Below are 23,638 nucleotides of genomic sequence, written 5' to 3'. Positions count from 1 at the left end.
GCCTCTGCTTTAAAGAAATATATAATGTTTGGGGGTTCAAAGTAATTTTCTAGTAAAAAAAATATATTTTTTCCTATAAACAAAAAGTCACAGAAAAGGCTTGGTTTTCAAGTGGTTAGAAGAGTGGGTGATATGTGGCTAAGATTGAGCATAAAATGCCGGGACAGTCCAAACACCCACCAAATGACCCCTTTTTTAAAAGTAGACGCCCAAAGCTATTTGCTGAGAGGCATATTGAGTCCTTGGAGTATTTTATATTTTGCCCTAAGTTTCGGAAAGATGACAATTTTTTTTTTTTGTTTTTCTTTACAGAAAATTTTCACTAAATGATATATTGCTCACACATGCCATGGGTATATGTGAAATGACACCCCAAAATACATTCTGCTGCTTCTCCTGAGTACAGGGATACCACATGTATGAGACTTTTTGGGAGCCTAGCTGTGTACGGGACCCCAAAACCAATCCCCATCTTCAGGTTTTCTAATGACGTAAATTGCTGATTTTACCACTGTGCTACCTGTCACAGGTTCAGAGGCCCTGAAATTTCAAGATAGCACAAAACCCCCCCCAAATGACCCCATTTTTCAAAGTAGACACTCCAAGCTATTAGCTGAGAGGCATGGTGAGTCCATGGAATAGTTTCTATTTTGCCACAAGTTTCGGGAAAATTATTATTATTTTTTTGTTTTTTTTTGTTTTTTTTTACACAAAGTTGTCAGTAAATGATATAATGCTCACACATGCCATGGGTATATGTGAAATTACACCCCAAAATACATTTTTCTGCTTCTCCTGAGTACAGGGATACCCCATGTTTGAGACTTTTTGGCAGTCTAGCCGCGTTCAGGACCCGGAAAACCAATCCGCACCTTCTGGCTTTCTAAGGGCGTAAATTGTTGATCTCACTCCTTACTACCTATCACACTTTTGAAGGCCATGAAATGCCAAGATGGCACAACCCCCCCACCCCCCAAATGACCCAATTTTGCAAAGTAGACACTCCAATCTATTTGCTGAGAGGCATGGTGAGTATTTTGCAGCTCTCATTTTTTTTGGGAAAATGAAGGAAAAATAGGAAAATGCATTTTTTTCCTCTTTTTTCAATTTCCAAAACTTTGTGACAAAAAGTGAGATCTGCAAAACACTCAACATGCCTCTCTACTTTCCGAAAAGGGGTCATTTTGGGGGGGGGGGGGTTGTGCTGTCTTGGCATTTCATGGCCTCCGAAACTGTGATAGGTAGTCAGGAGTGAAATCAACAATTTACGCCCTTGGAAAGCCTGAAAGTGGGGATTGGTGTTCGGGGTCCTGTACTCGGCTAGACTGCAAAAAAGTCTCACACATGGGGTATCCCTGTACTCAGGAGAAGAAGCAGAATGTATTTTGGGGTGTCATTTCACATATACCATGGCATGTGTGAGCAATATATCATTTAGTGACAACTTTGTGTAAAAAAAAAAAATATATATATATATTTCCCGGGAACTTGTGGCAAAATTTAAAATATTCCATGGACTCACCATGCCTCTTAGAAAATAGCTTGGGGTGTCTACTTTCCAAAATGGGGTCATTTGGGGGGGTTTCGTGCTATCTTGGAATTTTAGGGCTTCCGAAACTGTGACAGGTTGTGCAGAGGTGAAATGCACAATTTACGCCATTAGAAAATCTGAGAGTGTTGATTGGTTTTAGCGGTCCTGTACACAGCTAGGCTCCCAAAAAGTCTCACACTTGTGGTATCCCTGTACTCAGGGGAAGCAGTAGAATGTATTTTGGGGTGTCATTCCACATATACCCATGGCATGTGTGAGTAATTTGTCATTAAGTGACAACTTTGTGTTAAAAAAAAAAAATTTAATTTTCCCGAAACTTGCGGCAAAATATCAAATATTCCATGGACTCACTATGCCTCTCAGCAAATAGCTTGGGGTGTCTACTTTCCAAAATGGGGTCATTTGGGGGGGTTTTGTGCTATCTTGAAATCTCAGGGCCTCCGAAACTGTGATGGGTAGTGAGGAGTAAAATCAAAAATTGACACCATTAGAAAACCCGAAGATGGTGATTGATTTTCGGGGTCCAGTACACAGATATGCTCCCAAAAAGTCTCACACATGGGGTATCGACATACTCAGGAGAAGTGGCAGAATGTATTTTGGGGTGTCATTCCACATATACCCATGTCATGTGTGAGAAATGTATCTTTTAGTGACAACTTTGTGTTAAAAAAAAAATAAATATAAATAGTAATTTTCCCAAAACTTGTGGCAAAACATAAAATATTCCATGGACTCCCCATGCCTCTCAGCAAATAGCTTGGGGTGTCTACTTTCCAAAATGGGGTAATTTGGGGGGGGGGGTTTTGTGCTATCTTGAAATCTCAGGGCCTCCGAAACTGTGATGGGTAGTGAGGAGTAAAATCAAAAATTTACGCCATTAGAAAACCTGAAGATGGTGATTGATTTTCGGGGTCCCGTAAACACAGCTAGGCTCCCAAAAAGTCTCACACATGGGGTATCGTCATACTCAGGAGGAGTGGCAAAATGTATTTTGGGGTGTCATTCCACATATACCCATGTCATCTGTGAGAAATGTATCTTTTAGTGACAACTTTGTGTTAAAAAAAAAAAAAAATTGTAATTTTCCCAAAACTTGTGGCAAAATATAAAATATTCCATGGATTCACCATGCCTCTCAGCAAATAGCTTGGGGTGTCTACTTTCCAAAATGGGGTCATTTGGGGGGGGTTTGTGCTATCTTGTCATTTCAGGGCCTCCTAAACCGTAATAGGTAGTGAGAAAATGCAATGAAAAATGTACGCCCTTTGAAATTCTGAAGGTGGTGATTGGTTTTCGGGCTCCCGTACACAGCTAGGCTCCCAAAAAGTCTGTGGTATCCCTGTACTCAGGAGAAGCAGCAGAATATATTTTTGTGTGTAATTACACATATACCCATGGCATGTGTGAGCAATATATCATTTCAATGACAAGTTTGTGTAAAAAAAAAAAAAATAGTTTTTTTTTTTTAGTCATTTTTCAAACACCTGTGACAAAAATATGAAATATTCAATGAGCTCAACATGCCACTCAGGACATTCCTTAGGATGTCTACTTTCCAAAAAGTGGTAGTTTGGGGGGGGGGGGGTTTTGTACTGCCCTGACATTTTAGCACTTGAAATGAGATAGGCAGTCAGAAATTAAAGCTGCGTAAATTCTAGTATTTACACCATAGTTTGTAGACGCTATAACTTTTTCACAAACCAATAAAAATACGCTCATTGAAATTTTTTTTGTCAAAGACATGTAGCTAAATACATTTTGGCCAAAATATATGACATAAATTGAGTATATTGGATATTTTTTAAAAGACAAAGTTGAAAATGTCATTTTTTCTCAAAATTTTCGCTCTTTTTTTATTAATATCGCAAAAAATAAAAAGCGCAGAGGTGATCAAATACCACCAAAAGAAAGCTCTGTTTGTGGGAAAAAAAGGACGTAAATTTTGTTTGGGTACAGCATTGCATGACCGCGCAATTGTCAGTTAAAGTCACGCAGTGCCAAGTTGAAAAAGGGCTCTGGTCAGGAAGGGGGTAAAATCTCCTGGGGCTTAAATGGTTAAAGATGGAAGTTTACTCTCTCTTTAACCCCTTCCCACAAACCAACTTACCTGTATGTCTGCTTGCAGAAGTGGTTGTACGGGGATGATGCCTGCAGCTGCAGAAAATTACAGTGGCTGCATTTTTATTAACACTCAATTACAATATGATTTTGTGTGGCAATTGTATACGCTATATTGTTTTTTTCTTTAGTTGCTATTTTTTCCCCATGAAAGTGGAGTTACCCTTTAAGTGGTTAAACTCCAGTAACATCTACATAAAGCAGCAGTGCCCGGCACCTCTGCTCTCCCAAGCTGCGTCCACTTACAGGAAACTACTGCAGTGTCCATTATCTATGAAGCAACACCAGGACAGTGGGAGGAGCCAGCACTGCCGCGTACAGGTACTACCACAAGGGGCGGGGCTGTCTGGGAGGAAACGCATACAAAACCTCAGGGCTGGGCGGTCCGTGAGACTGAACACAGTGGGCGGGGTTTTCATAAAGCATGTTCGGTCAAACATGTGGGCGGGCATGAATGGTAATCTGCAAGGGGTAACGGGTGGGGCTACCGAGCTAGGGGCACGCCTAGCACGTGTGTGGGAGTGTTGCTAGGTATTTTAGAGGCGGGGTTCGGTGGTGTGGCTCGCCTGTTGGGCGGGGCTGGGAACGATGGGGCGGAGAGCTGGCGGAGGTGATGCGAGTTCCGGACTGCTGCTACCTTGTTCTGTCAGCTCAGGACAGAGCGGAGAAGCCGCCGGGATGCAGCCTCCTCCACGGAAAGTGAGTGCGTCCTGTCTGAGGGGATTAGAATGGAGGGGAGAACTACCTGGGCTCTATACTGGGGGTCATAGGGAAAAGGGGGGACCTTACTGGTGGAAGAAGTCACCTGACTGTTGTGACAGTCCCATATGGAACTGTGTCTGTTTGTTATTGTATGTGGAATACGAGTCACACTAGTGTCTGTTTACCAGAGACATCCATACCAACTCTCACTGGCAAGCATATCTTTATGCTACACCGGAATATACTCTGATCACTGATCATCAGAAAGATCGAGCTATCTAATCTATAGCTCTCTAATCTATATCTATTTATATATCTAATCTATATCTCTCTAATATATAATCTCTCTCTAATCTATATCTAATATATAATCTCCCTCTAATCTATATCTATTTATATATCTAATCTATATCTCTCTAATATATAATCTCCCTCTAATCTATATCTATTTATATATCTAATCTATATCTCTCTAATATATAATCTCCCTCTAATCTATATCTATTTATATATCTAATCTATATCTCTCTAATATATAATCTCCCTCTAATCTATATATAATATATAATCTCCCTCTAATCTATATCTATTTATATATCTAATCTATATCTCTAGATTTATTGCTAATCTATAAATCTAAATCTATCGCTAATCTAGATCTATGGATATGTTGGTAGATTTGATGTACCTTTTTGCTCTGTGTATTTTTGCTTGTAGCCAATTGCTGTGTGCCAAGGTTTTATGAAGAATCTGTAAAGCATTTAGGTAGTACTGTCTTTTTATGCTAGAATTAATATTTAATGATTCTCTGTACTATTACAATTTTATTTATAAGCCTGTACCCTGGGGCCACATGTAATGCATATTCACCACCTGTACCCTGAATTTTGCATGCTGCATATAGCTTTAGGGTGCTTTCATACAAGATTTCCACCGATCCCCTGCTGAGCAGGCAGATGACAGGTCCGGCTCCACTCACTGTGCTGAGACTGACCTGTCAGTCCCACTCTCCTATATCGGAGATCGGATGAAAACGGACCGCCTGTCTACAGTGGGTACGGAAAGTATTCAGACCCCCTTAAATTTTTTACTCTTTGTTATATTACAGCCATTTGCTAAAATCATTTAAGTTCATTCTTCTTCCTCATGAATGTACACATAGCACCCCATACTGACAGAAAAACACAGAATTGTTGACATTGTTGCAGATTTATTAAAAAAGAAAAACTGAAATATCACATGGTCCTAAGTATTCAGACCCTTTGCTGTGACACTCATATATTTAACTCAGGTGCTTTCCATTTCTTCTGATCATCCTTGAGATGGTTCTACACCTTCATTTGAGTCCAGCTGTATTTGATTATACTGATTGGACTTGATTAGGAAAGCCACACACCTGTCTATATAAGACCTTCCAGATCACAATGCATGTCAGAGCAAATGAGAATCATGAGGTCAAAGGAACTGCCTGAAGAGCTCAGAGACAGAATTGTGGCAAGGCACAGATCTGGCGGAGTTACAAAAAGATTTATGCTGCACTTAAGGTTCCTAAGAGCACAGTGGCCTCCATAATCCTCAAATGGAAGACGTTTGGGACGACCAGAACCCTTCCTAGAGCTGGCCGTCCGGCCAAACTGAGCTATCGGGGGAGAAGAGCCTTGGTGAGAGAGGTAAAGAAGAACCCAAAGATCACTGTGGCTGAGCTCCAGAGATGCAGTCAGGAGATGGGAGAAAGTTGTAGAAAGTCAACCATCACTGCAGCCCTCCACCAGTCGGGGCTTTATGGCAGAGTGGCCCGACGGAAGCCTCTCCTCAGTGTAAGACACATGAAAGCCTGCATGGATTTTGCTAAAAAACACCTGAAGGACTCCAAGATGGTGAGAAATACGATTCTCTGGTCTGATGAGACCAAAATAGAACTTTTTGGCCTTAATTCTAAGCGGTATGTGTGGAGAAAACCAGGCACTGCTCATCACCTGTCCAATACAGTCCCAACAGTGAAGCATGGTGGTGGCAGCATCATGCTGTGGGGGTGTTTTTCAGCTGCAGGGACAGGATGACTGGTTGCAATCGAGGGAAAGATGAATGCGGCCAAGTACAGGGATATCCTGGACAAAAACCTTCTCCAGAGTGCTCTGGACCTCAGACTGGGCCGAAGGTTTACCTTCCAACAAGACAATGACCCTAAGCACACAGCTAAAATAACGAAGGAGTGGCTTCACAACAACTCCGTGACTGTTCTTGAATGGCCCAGCCAGAGCCCTGACTTAAACCCAATTGAGCATCTCTGGAGAGACCTAAAAATGGCTGTCCACCAACGTTTACCATCCAACCTGACAGAACTGGAGAGGATCTGCAAGGAGGAATGGCAGAGGATCTCCAAATCCAGGTGTGAAAGACTTGTTGCATCTTTCCCAAAAAGACTCCTGGCTGTATTAAATCAAAAGGGGGCTTCTACTAAATACTGAGCAAAGGGTCTGAATACTTAGGACCATGTGATATTTCAGTTTTTCTTTTTTAATAAATCTGCAACAATGTCAACAATTCTGTGTTTTTCTGTCAGTATGGGGTGCTATGTGTACATTCATGAGGAAGAAGAATGAACTTAAATGATTTTAGCAAATGGCTGTAATATAACAAAGAGTGAAAAATTTAAGGGGGTCTGAATACTTTCCGTACCCACTGTATGTTTTTCGTCGGATCTTCCTCCGGAAGGCAAATGGGGTCACCATCCGTCTGGATAGCAACAGGTGTCAGCGGACATGTCACTGCTGACATCCACTGCTTCATAGAGGTGCATGGAGTGTCCGATCATCTACGCCTGGAAAACTGACAGGCAGACCTGATCGGAAAGCCCGTGTGAAAGGGGCAGTAAAGTAGAGCTGCCCGATTTAATTTTTAATTGGTAAACTGCAATCTCGATTCACCCCCCTCATGATCTTAAAACATTAAGACAGTTGTTCTCTGCTTAAAAAAAGCAAATGTTTGTCAACATTATTAAGGCTCCTAGAGAACTATAAACAATGTTTTACAATGTATCATTTTGTTCTTTTATAAGGCCCCTTTCACACATAGGAGTCCATCGGCGGATTCCGTTTCTCAGAGGGGGATCGATCTGCAGATCCCCCGCTGAGCAGGCAGATTGCAGCTCTTGTCTCCATGCTGTGTGCGGAGACAGAGCTGTCAGGTCCCCGCTGTTCTCTATGGGACAGACGGTCCGTTCTCATCCAATCCCATATGATCCGATCTGCTGGACAGATGGAAAAAAGGGTTTCCCTCCGTCCAGATTTGACAGATTGGATCGGATGTCAGCGGACATGTCTCCGTTGACATCCGATGCCCCATAGAGATGCATGACAGGTGGATCTGAACAGTCCATTAGTGTGAAAGGGGCCTAAATCAAAGGAATGAACTTCCATCTGTAAGTGAGGGCAGTTTAACCTCTTAAAGACTAAGCCTTTTAATGACACCTGTTGCTTACAAGTTAAAATTTGTATTTTTTGCAAGAAAATTACTTAGATCTCCTAAACATTTTATTTTCTATGGTCTCTGCAAAAAAGAAAATCTTTTCAAGAACAGTTTTTTTACACTTTAACCTCCCTAGCGGTATTCCCGAATGTGGCTTGGGGTTAATTTTCAGTACCAAAAGCGGTAACCCCGAGCCACACTCGGGATTACCCCAAAATGTTACTCCCCTTCCCTGCGATTCCCCCCCCGTCCTCCACGGCATCCTCACACACTCTCCCCACTCTGCGCATGGCCGATGCTGGCACTTGCCTTCCGATTCCCTTCCCTGCGAGCATTGCGACGCAGGGAGGTGGAACCGGCGGCAAATTCAAAAGTGTAAATACACAAATGACATGATACAAAGTTGTGATCCTAATGGATTACACTGTATCATGCCATTTCACCACCGGATTGCACCTGGTGACTTTTCCAATACCTTGTGCCTGGAAAATAGAAGCGACCATGGCGTCCAAAAAGCATTTATTTTTTTTTGCGCAAAAGCCTTTTTAGACGAAATGGAAAACAGCGAAACTGAGTTACTTGAAGAACTGAGCGATAGCGATTCGTGGGAAAATTCGTCATCGGGTACGGAAAGTGACGACAGCGACGACTCTGATGTCCCTTTCTGGTACATAGCTTGTGGAATTTGGGAAGTATATCAAATGATTCTTCAGAATTTCCAACGGAGCGATGTGCCAGAAAGAGACATCAGAATTGTCATTGTCGTCACTTTCCATACCTAATGACAAATTTTTCCACAAAAAGGGGGGGGGGGGGGACTTAGGTGGGTATTGGTGGGGGGTTACTGCACAAAGTTTTTCTACCTTCATGCGTAGAATGAGAAAAAACCTTTAGCCTTTGCAACCACTTTAACCACTTGCCGAACCGATCACGTTGACTGTACTGCGGCAAAGTGGCTCGTTCCCGTCCAGCGACGTAGACCTACATCGCTGGACTCCTCCCCTTGTAGGCGGCGTGCGCGCGCCACCGGAGGCTCGCTCCCGCTGTATTCAGTCACAGCGGGAGTCGGGCCAGGGGAGGAGTGGCGGCGATCGCCGCTGCTCTTCCCCGATCGTCGGGGAATCAAGTCTGGAGATCCGCCCGCTTGTGTAAACAAAGCGGGCGGATCTCCTAAGTGACAGGCAGGGTCAGATTGCAGGGTTCAGCATAGCTGAACATGCGATCTGTCCCTGTGTCACTCAGTCACCTCCCCCCACACACGTCAGTAAGCACCAGGCATACATTAACTCCTCCCTCTCCAATAAAATGAACCCCTTCCCTGCCAGTGTCATTTTTACAGTAACAGTGCATATTTATAGCACTGATTACTGCAGTAATGTCACTGGTACCCCAAAAGTGTTAAAAATGTCAGTCAAGGGTCCGATCTGTCCGCCGCAATGTCGCAGTCCTGCAAAAAAAAACGCAGATCGCCGCCAGATCGCCACCACTACTAGTTAAAAAAAAAAAAACACCAAAAATGACAGAAATCTTTCCCTTAGTTAGTAAACGCAATAACTTTTGCGCAAACCAATCAAAATATGCTTATTTTTTTTTTTTTTTACCAAACATAGGTAGCAGAAAACAAATTGGCCAAAAATGTAAAAAAATTTTGATTTTTACATTTTTTTGGGGGGGAATTTCCTATAAAAAAAATGTGAAAAATATTATTTTTTTCAAAATTACGCTTTTTTTGTTTATAGCGCAAAAAGTAAAAATCGCACAGGTGATCAAATACCACCAAAAGAAAGCGTCGCACAACCGTGCAATTGTCAGTTAAAGTCGCACAGTGCCGAATCGCAAAAAGTGGCCTGGACGTGAGACAGCAAAATCCTCCGGTGGTAAAGTGGTTAATGTGGACTTATTTCCCCCCCCCCCCCTCCCACTTTACTAAAGTTTTTACATCAGCATGCATCTTTGCTTGTGGATGTTTAATCCTAAAACTTCGGTCCCCATGCCGTTTTTTTTTGACAGCTCAGACAAACTTTATAAATATTGGTATTTGAACAGATGTAGCAAAGATAAGACTGCAAATAAAAAGGTACAACATAGGCAGGGATATTAATTTTTGCCTCACCTGAGGCCAGTCACTTCACTGAGTATAGGTAAGGGTTTACAACCACACTAGTGCCTAAAGGTAGATCCTGTACCTAAGCTGTGAGATCATGCAATATTCTCATATTGTCCTATGCGTCATCTTGTGCATGTGCCATACACCATGAGAGCCCATTCACGTTGAGGCGACGCGACTTTGGGGGGCGACCTGTGAAGTCGCGTGCACCGCGACTTCGGCGTCACTTGCAGAGACTTCACATAATGGAAGTCTATGCAAGTCGCTCCCAGGTCGCCCCAAAGTAGTACAGGACCCTTTTTCTAAGTCGGAGCGACTTGTGTTGCTCCTATTAGAACGGGTCCTGTACTACTCAATGGACCGCGACATACCGCGACTTGTCAGGCTGACCAGTCGCCTGACAAGTCGCGCTAATGTGAATGGGCTCTAAAACTCAAACAATTTCACGTAGCACATGTGAGAGATTAGTTAGCACATACATTTTCAAAATGACAGTGCAGAGACTGGATTTGGAGGGAACCCCCCACGCCAAAATAGAAAAAAATGGCTTGGGGTCCCCCCCAAATCCATACCAGAACTTTATCTGAGCATGCAGGTGAGGGAAAGGAGGGGACAAGCGAGCCCCCCCCCTTCTGAACCATACCAGACATCATGCCCTCAACCCAATGCCCCACCCCAAAGCACCTTGTCCTCATGTTAATGGGGACAAGGGCCTCTTCCCCCACAACCCTGGCGGGTGGTTGTGGGGGTCTGTGGGTTGGGGGCTTATCAGAATCTGGAAACCACCTTTAAGAGGGCCCCCAGATCCTGGCCCCCTCCCTATGTGAGTGAGTATGGGGGTACATTGTACCGCTACCCATTCACCAAAATGAAGAATGTCCCCTGTCTTAGCTCCAGCGTCAATCATGTTTACCTCCGCCGATGTGGTCTCTCTGATTCCTCCGCCGATGTGGTCTCTCTGATTCCTCCGCCGCTGTCGACGACCCGCTAAGAAAAAAAAAAGTTCTTCCGATGCTTGCTCACACCGTTCTGTCGGCTCTGGTGTCTGACAGTTCTAATATAGCTATGGGGTGTGGCCATGTGGTGGTATCACCCAGAGACCCTGCCCCTTGTGATGTCATGGACCCTTCATGCTCGGGTCTGTGATGTCACGCTGTTGAATTTTTTTTTAAATTTAGCTGTCAATGGGTAATCCTGCTGACAGGTGAAGACTCATCGGCTAAGGACACAGTGTCCGGCTTCCTGGCCTGCTCACCGGCCTGCTCCTTAGCAACCAGCTATATACAGTGTTTTTGAAGGGGAAATATTACACAAAATGCATGAAAAATGCATGCAAAAACGCATAAGTGTTTAAAAACACAAAATGCACCTCAAAACTAGCCCAAAAAACGCATCAAGCGCAGCCCACGTAGATGTGAACCTAGAGTTAAGTTACGTGCAGGGCAGCAATACTAAAGAAGCCTAAAGGCATAGGTAGGTGCTGTTTTTCTGAATTTATTGCACATGTCAAAAACAAGGCTCCAGATCCCATTTACTTCAATAGTGTGGTATGGGTGACTAGTCTGAGGCTGTTTGACCTGTTTTGTGCTGTTTCTTTAGGACATAAAAGGTCCTGTTGAAGATGTGCTCATGTTGCAGTTGGCAAACCAGGACGTACTCATCCTCGCTCACACTGTTTTTTTGTTATAACGCATGCATTTGAGCAGCACTGCAAAAGAGTGTGCTACATCCAACTTTTAACTGATATTTCAACCAGTAGATGGTAATGGGCAAAGACACGAACGCTGATCAACAATGTTGTCAATCTCCCCACTTTTAGACTTTTCTACTCTCGCTCTAGAATAGTCTCACATTACTGGCTGAAGTGTCTGTAAAGTAACAAGCTGGGAGACTGGGACTCCTTGTAATGTATGAGTTGGTGGATGGAGTTAGATCCATGGATTTTTGTTGCTGTACTTACCAGAGAAGGAAGACTTTCAATAGCTGATTATGCCCATCGGCACCTCCTAAAAATGTATTTGAATGACCTAAAGGACAATGATTGAGGTTATCCTTTAACTGCTTGCTGACCGCCGCACGACGTTTTACGTCGGCAGTCAGCCCCTCACAGGCAAAGCGACGTAGGTCTACGTCGCTAGCCTGTGAGGGTCTAGGGAGCGAGCGCGCGCCGCCGGAGGCGCGCTCCCGTGCGGTTACGGACCCCCCCCCCCCCCGCGCGTGTGGCGGACCCAATGTCTGCCGGTCACTCGCGATCGTCCCTTAGAGCAGGAGAAAGGCAGGCGGCTAATGGAAAAACAAGCCGCCTGTTATTCTCCCCTGTGTATGAATAGTGATCATATGATTCTACTATGTAGGACCGTTGATCACTGTTCATACACCTCAAGCCACAGCCAATCACAGTTAGAATCACACCCCTAGGGACACACAACCCCTCCCTCTCAAAGTTAACCCCTTCACTGCCAGTGTCATTTTACAGTAACAGTGCATATGTATAGCACTGATTACTGTAGAAATGTCACTGGTAACCCCAAAAGTGTCAAATGTCAGTCAAGGGTCCGATCTGTCCGCCGCAATGTCGCAGTACTGCAAAAAAAAATCGCAGATCGCCACCATTACGCGTTAAAAAAAAAAAAAAACAACAAAAATAACAAAAATCTTTCCCTTAGTTAGTAAACGCAATAACTTTTGCGCAAACCAATCAAAATACGCAAAATTTTTTTTCCCAAACATATGTAGCATAAAACAAATTGGCCTAAAATGTTAAAAAAATTTTTTTTTTTTTGGGAATTTCATATAAAAAATGTGGAAAAATATTGTTATTTTTGCAAAATTTACTCTCTTTGTTTATAGCGCAAGAAGTAAAAATCGCACAGGTGATCAAATACCACCAAAAGAAAGCTCTGTTTGTGGGAAAAAAAGGACGTCAAATTAGTTTAGGTACAGCATCGCACGACCGCACAATTGTCCGTTAAAGTCACGCAGTGCCCAATCACAAAATAGGCCCTGGTCAGGAAGGGGGTAAAATCTTCCAGGGCATAAGTGGTTAATGAATTTAGCTATCTCTTGTGCAGCCCACCTGGCCAGATACTCACAATCTTCAATTGGTATCTCCTCTGAACCTTCATTTTGAAATTGCTGCTCTTCAGCCTCCAGAGTACTGCTTCCCAAATAGGCATTAATGGGACTGCAGTGCACATACACAAGCTGAAGAGGACCTGGCAAGGACTTCAAAAGGAAGGCTTCCAACAGGAGTACAGCTCCCAGTAGGAATAAATGGATCTCTTGAGTGCATGCGCAGGCGGCAGAGAACCCAATGAGGACTTTATGAAGTTAGGCTGTGTGAGGCCACACAGTGAATTTGAGTATTGCAGGAAGAAACGTTTGAGGTGCTGAGATTCCTGTTTTATGCAAATAGAAGACGTTATCAAAGAAACTTTTTTGGCTTGGTGAGGCAGCTCCTGAAAAAAAACAGCTCCCCTCAACAGATTCCAGAGAAGGACTCCAAACTCAATGTACATATACAGTGCATCTGGAAAGTATTCAGTGCTTCAGTTTTTCCACAGTTGTTACAGCCTTATTCCAAAATTGATTAAATTCATTATTTTCCTCAATTCTACAAACCGTACCCCATAATAACAATGTGAAAGTAGTTTGTTTGAAATCTTTGCAAATTATTAAAAACTAAAACAAATCCCATCTACGTAAGTATTCATAGCCTTTGCTCAATACTTTGTTAAAGTACCTTTGGCACCAATTACAGCCTCCAAGTCTTTTTGAGTATGATGTTACACTCCTATTTTTGGGCAGTTTGTCCCATTTTTGTTTGCAGGACCTCTCAAGCTCCATCAGGTTGGATGGGGACCGGTGCACAGCCATTTTCAGATTTCTCCAGAGATGTTTAATCGGGTTCAAGTCTAGGCTCTGGCTGGGCCACTCAAGGACATTCAGAGTTGACCTGTAACCACTTCTTTGTTACCTTGGCTGTGTGCTTAGGGTCATTGTCCTGTTGGAAGATCAACTTTCACCCCAGTGTGAGGTCCAGAGCACTCTGGAGCAGGTTTTCATCAAGAATGTCTCTGTACATTACTGCGTTCATCTTTCCCTCGATCTGGACTAGTCTCCCAGTTACTGCTGCTAAAAAAACATCCCCACAACAAGATGCTGCCACCACCCTGCTTCACTGCAGGGATGATATTGGCCAGGTGATGAGTGGTGCCTGGTTTCCTCCAGACATGATGCTTTCCATTTAGGCCAAAGAGTTCAATCTTTGCTTCATTAGACCAGTGAATTTTGTTTCTCATGGTGAGAGTCCTTCATGTGCCTTTTGGCAAACTACAGATGGGCTGTCATGTGCCTTTTACATAGGAATTGCTTCCGTCTGGCCACTTTAACATACAGGCCTGATTGGTAAGAGTGCTGAAGAGATGGTTGGTCTTTAAGGTTCTCCTCTCCAGAGAAATGCTGGAGCTCTGTCAGTGACCATCGGGTTCTTAGTCACCTCCCTGACTAAGGCCCTTCTCCCCCGATCACTCAGTTTGGCTGGGAGTCCAAGAAGATTTTTTTCCTTCATAATTCGATCATAAAAATAGCTGATGGGTTTCATTGCCACCACAACTCCTGATTCTTTGGGGCTCGGAACAGAGGAATAAAAACCTTTTAATTGGACTCAAGCATCAAATCTAAATCAGAGCTATCTGTATTAGAAATCTATACAAACTGTGATGCTCCTTTTTGAAAACTCTGTACTTTTTCTGCTCTGCTTTTTTCCTCTGTTCTAAGCTCTGCTGATGAAAAGGGGGGGGGGGGGGACCTGTTGCCCTTGAAACTCTTTGACTGGCTTATATGGACCAATTTGTGAATTAATAATCTTGCTTTTCACTTTATGATCTGGCACCCATTTGTTTACATTTGGTATTGGATGAGGTTGGTTGTACTTGGGATAGCTTCATTCATAAAGGCATTGGCATCCACAAGAGGGAGGAAGACCCCCCCCCCCCCCTGGAATCTCAACTTCCCCTTTAAAGTGGTTGTTAAGCCACTATATACTTTGTCTTTTTAATAATCCTGTGTACCAGTGCCCCTGTGTCTGTGTTTTAAAAAAATAAGCCGTTCTTTACCAGTTTTCAGAGTGCCTATCGCCGCTCACGTGACCCGCTGGCTTTCTCCTTTCCCCGTCTTTAACAGCTGCCTGCAGCAGGTGGGGCCGAGGATTCCCTGCTGATGTCAGTTGGGAGGGGAGGAGGGAGGCTGCGGGGTCACATGATCGGCGCTTTGAAAACTGGTTAAAGAACAGCTTATTTTTTATAAAACCGACACAGGGGCAAACATGATTATTAAACAGACTGTAGACAGGATATGAAACTAAAGCAGCAGGAGGGGAGGGGGCAGGCACTGACACAGGAGCAGACAGGCAGGGAGGGGGGAGAGGGGACAGAGGAGAGCTGCGGGTGAAGGAGGCACGTAGACTGACCATTGTGTTGGGGCTCAGCGGCCATGGTATACTGTGGTCCGTTTACAGAGGGGAGGACATAGCCAGGCAGGATCAACCAGGTATTTCCAGGGGATAGAAGGGGCCAAATTACACAGCACATGCACTGTACTGTATAACCTCCCTTAAGGGGACAGGATCTATATATATGACATTGTTGAAAAAAGTTCTGCAGATGCCCATGCATAAAGGGGACAACCTGTACCAAAGCCAAGCTTGATCACAAAACTAAATGGGGCAAGGCAACCTGCCAATATCCCTGCCATATAGATGTATATAAATACTAGCTGCCTTTTTATCTAGTTCCTTTTTTTGGAACTGAAGCTGGTTGCAACTGCTAGAAAATGCCCATTTATGGTCAGTATTGAAGAATCACCATTTCCCAACTATTTAATACACATCTGTATTGTGTGTATAGATCACATGCTTCCTTATAGGTTTCTCCACATAGTGTACATGCTGATCTAGATGTACATGGGGGGGGGGGGGGAAGGGGGTTAAATGGTTAAGTTACAAAGGTACAAGCATTTCTCCTGACACAGGCTTCTCACATCACTTGTGCTGCATGTATACATGAAGGGAAAAATATCAATCCATGTAAAATTAATAAATTGATGAATCTAATCTGCTATTCTCACATGTAGTAATCCCAATTATCAGAAAACAATATTTCGTAAAAAAGTTTTTGCTCACAGCGAAGCTTCATGGGTGATTTTACTGAGCGATTCGAACACTTCCTGTCAGTCCCTTTATTAGGCTGGAGTTCTACAGTAGATTTTAAGTAGATCAAGCGTGCTTTGCAGATGTCTACAATTATTTGCTGGGTGTTCACTTTTGGTCACTAAAAATGAACCAAATGACCCCCTATGGAACAAGCTACATAAGTAGCATGCAGGAACATCTTGTTATACAAGATTGAAGCCAGGGCCTTAGATCATTTTTCCACACTGTAAAAAATTGTGGGTGAGTCAAAATTGCATTAAGTGGCAGGGGCTTCAAACATGAATCTACTCACTGTGATCATGGTAACATGCAACAGTCTTGTACCAAAACATTTCTTTAGCTACCTCCGCTCCGTAAGATTTAGAACCGGTTCACATTAGCGCCATTGACCGCTACAGGACCCGTTCTAATAGGAGCAACACAAGTCGCTCCGACTTAGAAAAAGGGTCCTGTACTACTTCGGGGCGACCTCGGAGCGACTTGCATAGACTTCCTTTATGTGAAGTCCCTGCAAGTCGCTCCGAAGTCGTGGTGCAATGTAATGCACAAGTTGCCCCTGAAGAAGTAAGGAGTCGTGTCGCCTCAGTGTGAACCGACTCTTACCCTTTACCATACCATTTGTTGATATTTAGCACTGTGCTACTTAAACTGGTAATTGCACAGTCATGCAACCCTGTACCCAAATAAAATTTCTATATTTTTTCACACAAATAGAGCTTTCTGTTGGTATGGTTTGATCATATTTGATCACCACTGAGTTTTATTTTTTTAATTTTTTAAAAAAATTTTTTATTTTTTTTTATTTGCGCTATAAATGAAAAAAAAAAATCTACACACACACCATTGTTTATAGACGTTATAACTTTTACACAAGCCAATTCATATACTCTGATCTGGATTATTTTATTTTTTTAACCAAAGACCTGTAACAGAACTTATTTTTTAGAATTTTAATTTATTAGATAGGTTTTATAACAAAGTAAAAAAAAAAAAAAAAGGTATGTATGTATGTGTGTGTGTGTGTGTGTGTGTATATGTATGTATGTATGTGTGTGTGTGTGTGTATATATATATATATATATATATATATATATATATATATATATATATATATATATATATATATATATATATATATATATATATATATATATATATATATATATATATATATATATATATATATGTATATATATATATGTATATATATGTATATATATATATATATATATATATATATATATATATATATATGTATATATATATATATAAAATAGGATTTTCTTTTTTTAATGGCAGTGATTTATAGTGGGACTGTGATAGTGTGGTGGGCAATCTGACACTAATGCTAGGGAGAATTGACTGACACCAGTGACACTAATACAGTGATTATTGCTAATAAACACTTTCACTGTACTAATGACACTGGCTAGGAAGGGGTTAGTTTTGTTCCTACCAACACTGGGCTCTTCTGCCATTTGCTTAGTCGATCGGTGGGTTCTGGCTATAAATCATTGGCCAGGACCTGCTAATTGGCTTGTGCTGTAATGAATGACCGCATAGCCGGGGCTGCAAGCGTGCATGCCCCCTACCCAGGAATACAAAATCTGGGTAGGGGGCATGCATGCGATTCAACGCAGTGGGGCCGCCCTACCACAGTATAAGGGTGGTTCTGAAGCAGTTAATTACTGTGCTGCAAGCATAAGTCTAACACTCGTATATAAACCTCAGTACATTGACTTATTAAAATATGAAATGCTGCTACTACATATGCCTTTTTCAGTCTACCTTGAGGAAGAACTTCATTAACATAGTGACTACTGAGCAACTAACATCTGTTGTACAGTATAGAAGTGGTGGCGGGGTCAGGTGTATATAGCCTATGCAGTCCATTTTGGGCAGAACTCCGCTGGTGGCAGCAAATCCCTGGGACCAGTTTGAGGTGAGTAAAGCCCACCATACATTATACAATTTCTTAAATTTCCTTTACATTTACCTCCAATTATGTAGTGTGAGGGCCTGCCTGATTGCATGAAAACTGAGTGTTTAGGTTTGACCTCAGATTTTATGGTTTTGGTAAATCTTAAGGAAAATTCTATAATGTATGGCCAGCCTTCGAAACATAAAGTTGGCCAAAGGCCTGTCACTAAACCAGTGCTGAAGATGTCGTCCTGATGGCAATCAGCCTCATATACTCTATCCAGGCATAAGGTAGCCTGCAATGCTCTGGGCCTCACCTCTTTAAGGCTGTATCTGGAGACCATGTACTGCTTTGGCTCAGCAGTCCATCCCCTGGTGCCCAATCCTATAGGCTGGATGGAGGCAGAAGAGCTGGCAGCACTGTCACTTTAGCACAGGGGAGGGGTCACTGTCCACAGGACTGCTGTTAGAAATCACGGGGCCCCATTCAGACTACCTGGCAGGCCCCCCCCCCCCCCCCCAGAAAATATTAAAGATATATTTAGCTAAAATTACAACAAAATCACTATTAGCAGACACAAATTCAACAAAATTCAAATAATTCCTGCTAAATCTGAAAGAAAAAACTATGTTAATAAATAAAAATGAAGATGAGATGAAAAAAATATCCAGGCTGGGCAGTTGGAGCTCTGGGATCAGAGACAGAGAGAGGGAAACAAATTTACAAATAAACTCAGGAGCAGAGGTAACATTAGAGCCAGTGCTGGGAGGGGGGCCCACACAGGGAGGGGGATTAGTGAAGGGACAACTGTCTCTTTCTCAGCAGGGAGAGGGACAGATCAGATTCAGGTGCTGGAGGAAGATTTCTGTATTTGTTGTCCATCACTAATCCTCCTCTCTGTGTGGCCCCCCCTGTGTGCTTGGGCCCCCTACAAGAGGGCTGGTGGTTCCCCCCCCTATCAGCGGCCCTGACTGTCCAGCTTCCAAAGAATTGCGGTGTCTGAGCCGAGTAGATAGGGCTGTTTTTGCCTCTATCTCCCCAGGCTATGCTGCTTCCAGGTGCTTTGTGTCCTTTACAGCTACTCTCTCTCCCCTGGCTCACACCTTACGCCTGTCCCTGCCTTGCATCTGGTGCTCTCTGCAGCAGTCCCCTCACTCAGGGGCTGTGCAGCTCATGTGGCTGAAATGCTAAACTAGCCTAGCTGCTACACTGGGGAAGCTCTGGGTTAGGGGTAGACTTTCCTCCCCCTCCCCCCTCCTTTCTCTACGTCCCTGATTGGAGCTTGGTGAGAAATTATTCGCTGCTGCATAAATAAACTTTACATTTCCTGCTGTACAGCAGTTGATCAAAAAAAGAATTACAGGCCAGCAACACCTGAATGGTCAATGATTTCTTTGCTGGTGGTCAGGCATCGGGTAAGGCCCACCCTGAATGGTGCATGGAACTGTTAATCAGCAGGTATCTGGGCAAGAGGCGCTCAATTTATGCAAATGCTCTTTTAGTTGGGTTTTTTTCTAGTAGAAATTCTATTGCATACATCTGTTCAGATGACCTATATGAAGTGAAAAGCTGAGGTATGTACTTATCAAAGTGTTTACTTTGCATTACCAAATCATGTAATCATAATTCTAAAAAATAGCTTTTCTATCCAGGAATCTAAAAAAAATTCTTGTGACCCAAAGACTAGGAAAACTAGTCTGATATGATCGCTGCTTACCAGATCTTTTTCAGTGTTTCAAACTGCAGAGTTTGACTGAACTGGTCTATCAGACTCAAGGTGCTAAGACTAGATTGTCACAAAGGGCACAACAAGGGCAGAACCTGTATATGGTATGACACCAGTGCATGTCTGATGGCAGACACTGGTTAAATAAATTTACACGAAGATCTGTTTTGTGAATATCTAAAAAGTGGGGTGGGAGTGAATAGCTTACCTGAAATTAATATTCTACAATAAATTTGGGTTGAATACATGTCACGATCTTTAGTTTATTTCAAGTTCTTAAGCTGGAGCCCCACTTACCTGCTGTCTGATGCCTCGTACACACGCATCGATAGTTGGCCGTGAATTTTCGGCCAACGTCCGATCGGCCGATTTTCGGCTTGTTAGTGTGATGCTTTCGACAACCGACTCCGACTTTTCGGCCGAAAAAAATCTGGTGTGCATGCTATAAAATTTTTGTTGGCCGTCAACAGAACGGCCGATTGTTCCTCAGTCAGTACAGATTTCGGCAGACAAAAATCTGATGAGCAAGACTGGGCATGCTCAGAGAAGAAAAAACACACGGAAAGTAAACCATCACATGACATCACTTCCGTAGTTGATTTTTGTTGGCCGAGAAAATTTGTGTGCAGTCTAGAGTACATTCCAACCAACACAACAACACTGGACAAAAGACGGCCGGTCGGCCGATAATCGTTGCGTGAGTACGAGGCATAATCCCTTTTGATTTATTATGTTAATATGCTCTTTATTTTTTTTTTTATTTTTTTTTTTTTTGATATGCTCTTTATTTTAACACCGAATGCTTTTGTATTTTTTGACATCACTTTCCTTTCTGTGGTGGCTCCTTTCTGTGGTGGATCCTATCAAAAACCAGGTCTCTATGGAGCGAGTGCACACTTTCCCACCACAGAACAGATGCATGCAACCAAGAATCAACATAAACCATGATCCTTAACCGCTTGCCGACGGCCGCAAGTACATATACTGCGGCGGTCAGCCCCTCACAGGCAGAGTGACGTATCGGTACGTCACTAGCCTGTGAGGCTCTGGGGAGCGAGCGCGCGCCGCCAGCGGCACGCTCCCGTGCGGTCACGGACCCCCCCCGCGCGTGTGACCGGCGGACCCGATGTCCGCCGGTCACTCTGCGATCGTCGGGGGAGAGGGAGAAAGGCAGGCAGGCTGTGTAAACAAGCCGATTTTCATTCTCCCCGGTGTAGAAACACTGATCATACGGTTCTACTATGTAGGACCATTGATCAGTGTTCCTACAGCTCAAGCCACAGCCAATCACAGTTAGAATCACGCCCCTAGAGACACACACACAGCCCCTCCCTCTCAAATAAAGTTAACCCCTTCACTGTCAGTGTAATTTTACAGTAACAGTGCATATATATATATATATATATATATATATATATATATATATATATATATAGCACTGATTACTGTAGAAATGTCACTGGTAACCCCAAAAGTGTCAAAAATGTCAGTCAAGGGTCCGATGACAAAAATCTTTCCCTTTGTTAGTAAACGCGATAACTTTTGCGCAAACCAATCAAAATACGCTTTTTGTGATTTTTTTTTTTTTTACATACGTAGCATAAAACAAATTGGCCGAAAATGTTAAAAAATTTTGATTTTTACTTTTTTTTTTGGGGGGGGAATTTCATATAAAATATGTGAAAAATATTGTTATTTTTGCAAAATTGACGCTCTTTTTTTTGTTTATAGCGCGTGATCAAAAAATCGCACAGGTGATCAAATACCACCAAAAGAAAGCTCTGTTTGTGGGGAAAAAAAGGACGTCAAATTAATTTAGGTACAGCGTCGCACGACCGTGCAATTGTCCGTTAAATTCACGCAGTGCCGAATCGCAAAATACCCCCTGGTCTTTTAGCAGCCAAATCCTCCGGGGCTTAAGTGGTTAACGTGCATGAGACCAGAAAATGGGATTTGTACACCTGTGCATTACCTAATCCATACATGCAACCAAGACCAGGGGAGTCACTCTGGAAGGGTTTTTTTTATACAACCCAGAGTTTTACTTAAATTTTATTTTTGTCCACATGGGTGAAGGACCAGGTCCGGATTAACATCCCCTCACTAGCTGAATATGGTCCCCTTTCCTTCGCTCCCTCATTGCTCATCCTACAGCAAGTAGTTGGAGTTAGTTTTGCAAGTTCAGAGCTTCTACACAGTTTACATTTTGAATGTGTTAAACTCTAATTTCATATATTGAGAGCACCAACAACTCAAAAATGTATTCAGTAAAATGAATTCTATGATTAGTGAGTGACTGTGCGAAGGTGTAATTGTGTACTGCTGTATTTTGAAATGTGAAGGCTTGAAGGGAATATATGAATAGGTATGTAATGATTCATAAGAAAATCAATAACATGATTGATGTTAGTTGAGGAAAGTGATACAGTCAACATAAAAGCCTTTGGTCATCAGAAGAGTTTATACCTGGCGGATAGGAATGAATTGATCACGAGCAGGTTTCATTTCATTTGATGTTGTGGTTTTCAGATAAGACATCAGAAACCAGCACATGCTGTAGATTTGGTTTTAAAAAAGGAATTCAGACAGAAATTTTCTTGATCTCTATTATAAGCCCAACTTAACGTCCGATCTACTCTGTATGCAAGCCCTTTACATACGGTTCAACTTTTTTTTTTTTTTTTTCCCTAAAGGCCGATTAATGACCCTTGCCCATCTAAGGAAGAGGGTATTTGAGGAAAAAAATGCCTACTGAGGTTATGCTCACTTAGGCACTCCTCCTCCCTCTGCTGATTGGTCAGTAATTAGCAGTGGAGTATTGATGACCTCATCTGGGTTCCTCCACTCTTTGTGTGTGTCCCTAACGAGCCCCTTTTCAGTCTTAGTGCTGCTGTACGCTGTAGTAAGGTTAATTTAAATTGTATTTGTAGCCAAAACTTATTTTTTAATTTCAGGTAGAGTAGAAAAGGGTGAAAACCTTGCCTTCTAACTCCTATCTATGTCCCAGAGACACAATTGGAAAGGAGAGGAAGTCTGTACACAGAATTTCTTTGACTCTTGTCCTTGTGTACCCTCGCCGCCTGTTCTGGTAACAACTGTAAGATATCGTTTTTCTATTGCATTCTGTTCTGTTAATGGTCACCAGGGCAAATTGAGGGTGAATCTACCCAGCTGGGCACAGACTAGGGCTGCGCATCTTCACTTACCTCACGATTCAATTCAATTACGATTATTAGGGCAGCGATACGATTCGATTCCGCGATGCATCACAATGCATCACGATTACTGCCCAATGCCCATGCCCAGCCCATAGTGCAAACATATAGGGGGTCTCCTTAGGGATGTGATATATACATGGCGGTGTATGGGGGTCTCCTCAGGGATATCCAGGATGTGATATATACATGGCGGTGTATGGGGGTCTCCTCAGGGATGTGATATATACATGGCGGTGTTACACCACCATGTATATATCACATTCCTGAGGAGACCTCCATACACCGCCATGTATATATCACATCCTGGATATCCCTGAGGAGACCCCCATACACCGCCATGTATATATCCCATCCCTGAGGAGACCCCCATACACCGCCATGTATATATCCCATCCCTGAGGAGACCCCCATACACTGCCATGTATATATCCCATCCCTGAGGAGACCCCCATACACGCCATGTATATATCCCATCCCTGAGGAGACCCCCATACACCGCCATGTATATATCCCATCCCTGAGGAGACCCCCATACACCGCCATGTATATATCACATCCCTGAGGAGACCCCCATACACTGGTGTATGGAGGTCTCCTCAGGGATATCAGGGA

General features: G+C 43.0%; 1 protein-coding gene across 2 annotated transcripts in view; it reads left to right on the top strand.

Moving 5' to 3' along the window:
- Positions 1-4,247: 4,247 nt before the first annotated feature.
- Positions 4,248-23,638, top strand: part of FCHSD1 (FCH and double SH3 domains 1) — a 196,590-nt gene continuing 177,199 nt past the window's right edge. Inside the window, exon 1 of one of the 2 annotated variants that reach the window (XM_082252779.1) lies at positions 4,248-4,372. Coding sequence is in view for 1 of the 2 variants with exons in the window: in XM_082252778.1 (XP_082108904.1) it covers positions 4,262-4,372 (111 nt within the window). In the remaining variant the exon portion in view is untranslated. The remainder of the gene's footprint in view (positions 4,373-23,638) is intronic. The other variant, XM_082252778.1, reaches the window with a different exon arrangement.

Source organism: Pelophylax lessonae (assembly GCF_965119305.1).
Source record: "Pelophylax lessonae genome assembly, chromosome: 4".
In the NCBI taxonomy this organism is placed as follows: Eukaryota; Metazoa; Chordata; class Amphibia; order Anura; family Ranidae; genus Pelophylax; species Pelophylax lessonae.
The sequence above is the reverse complement of the archived record's forward strand: the minus strand, read 5'-3'. Positions and strand labels throughout refer to the sequence as shown.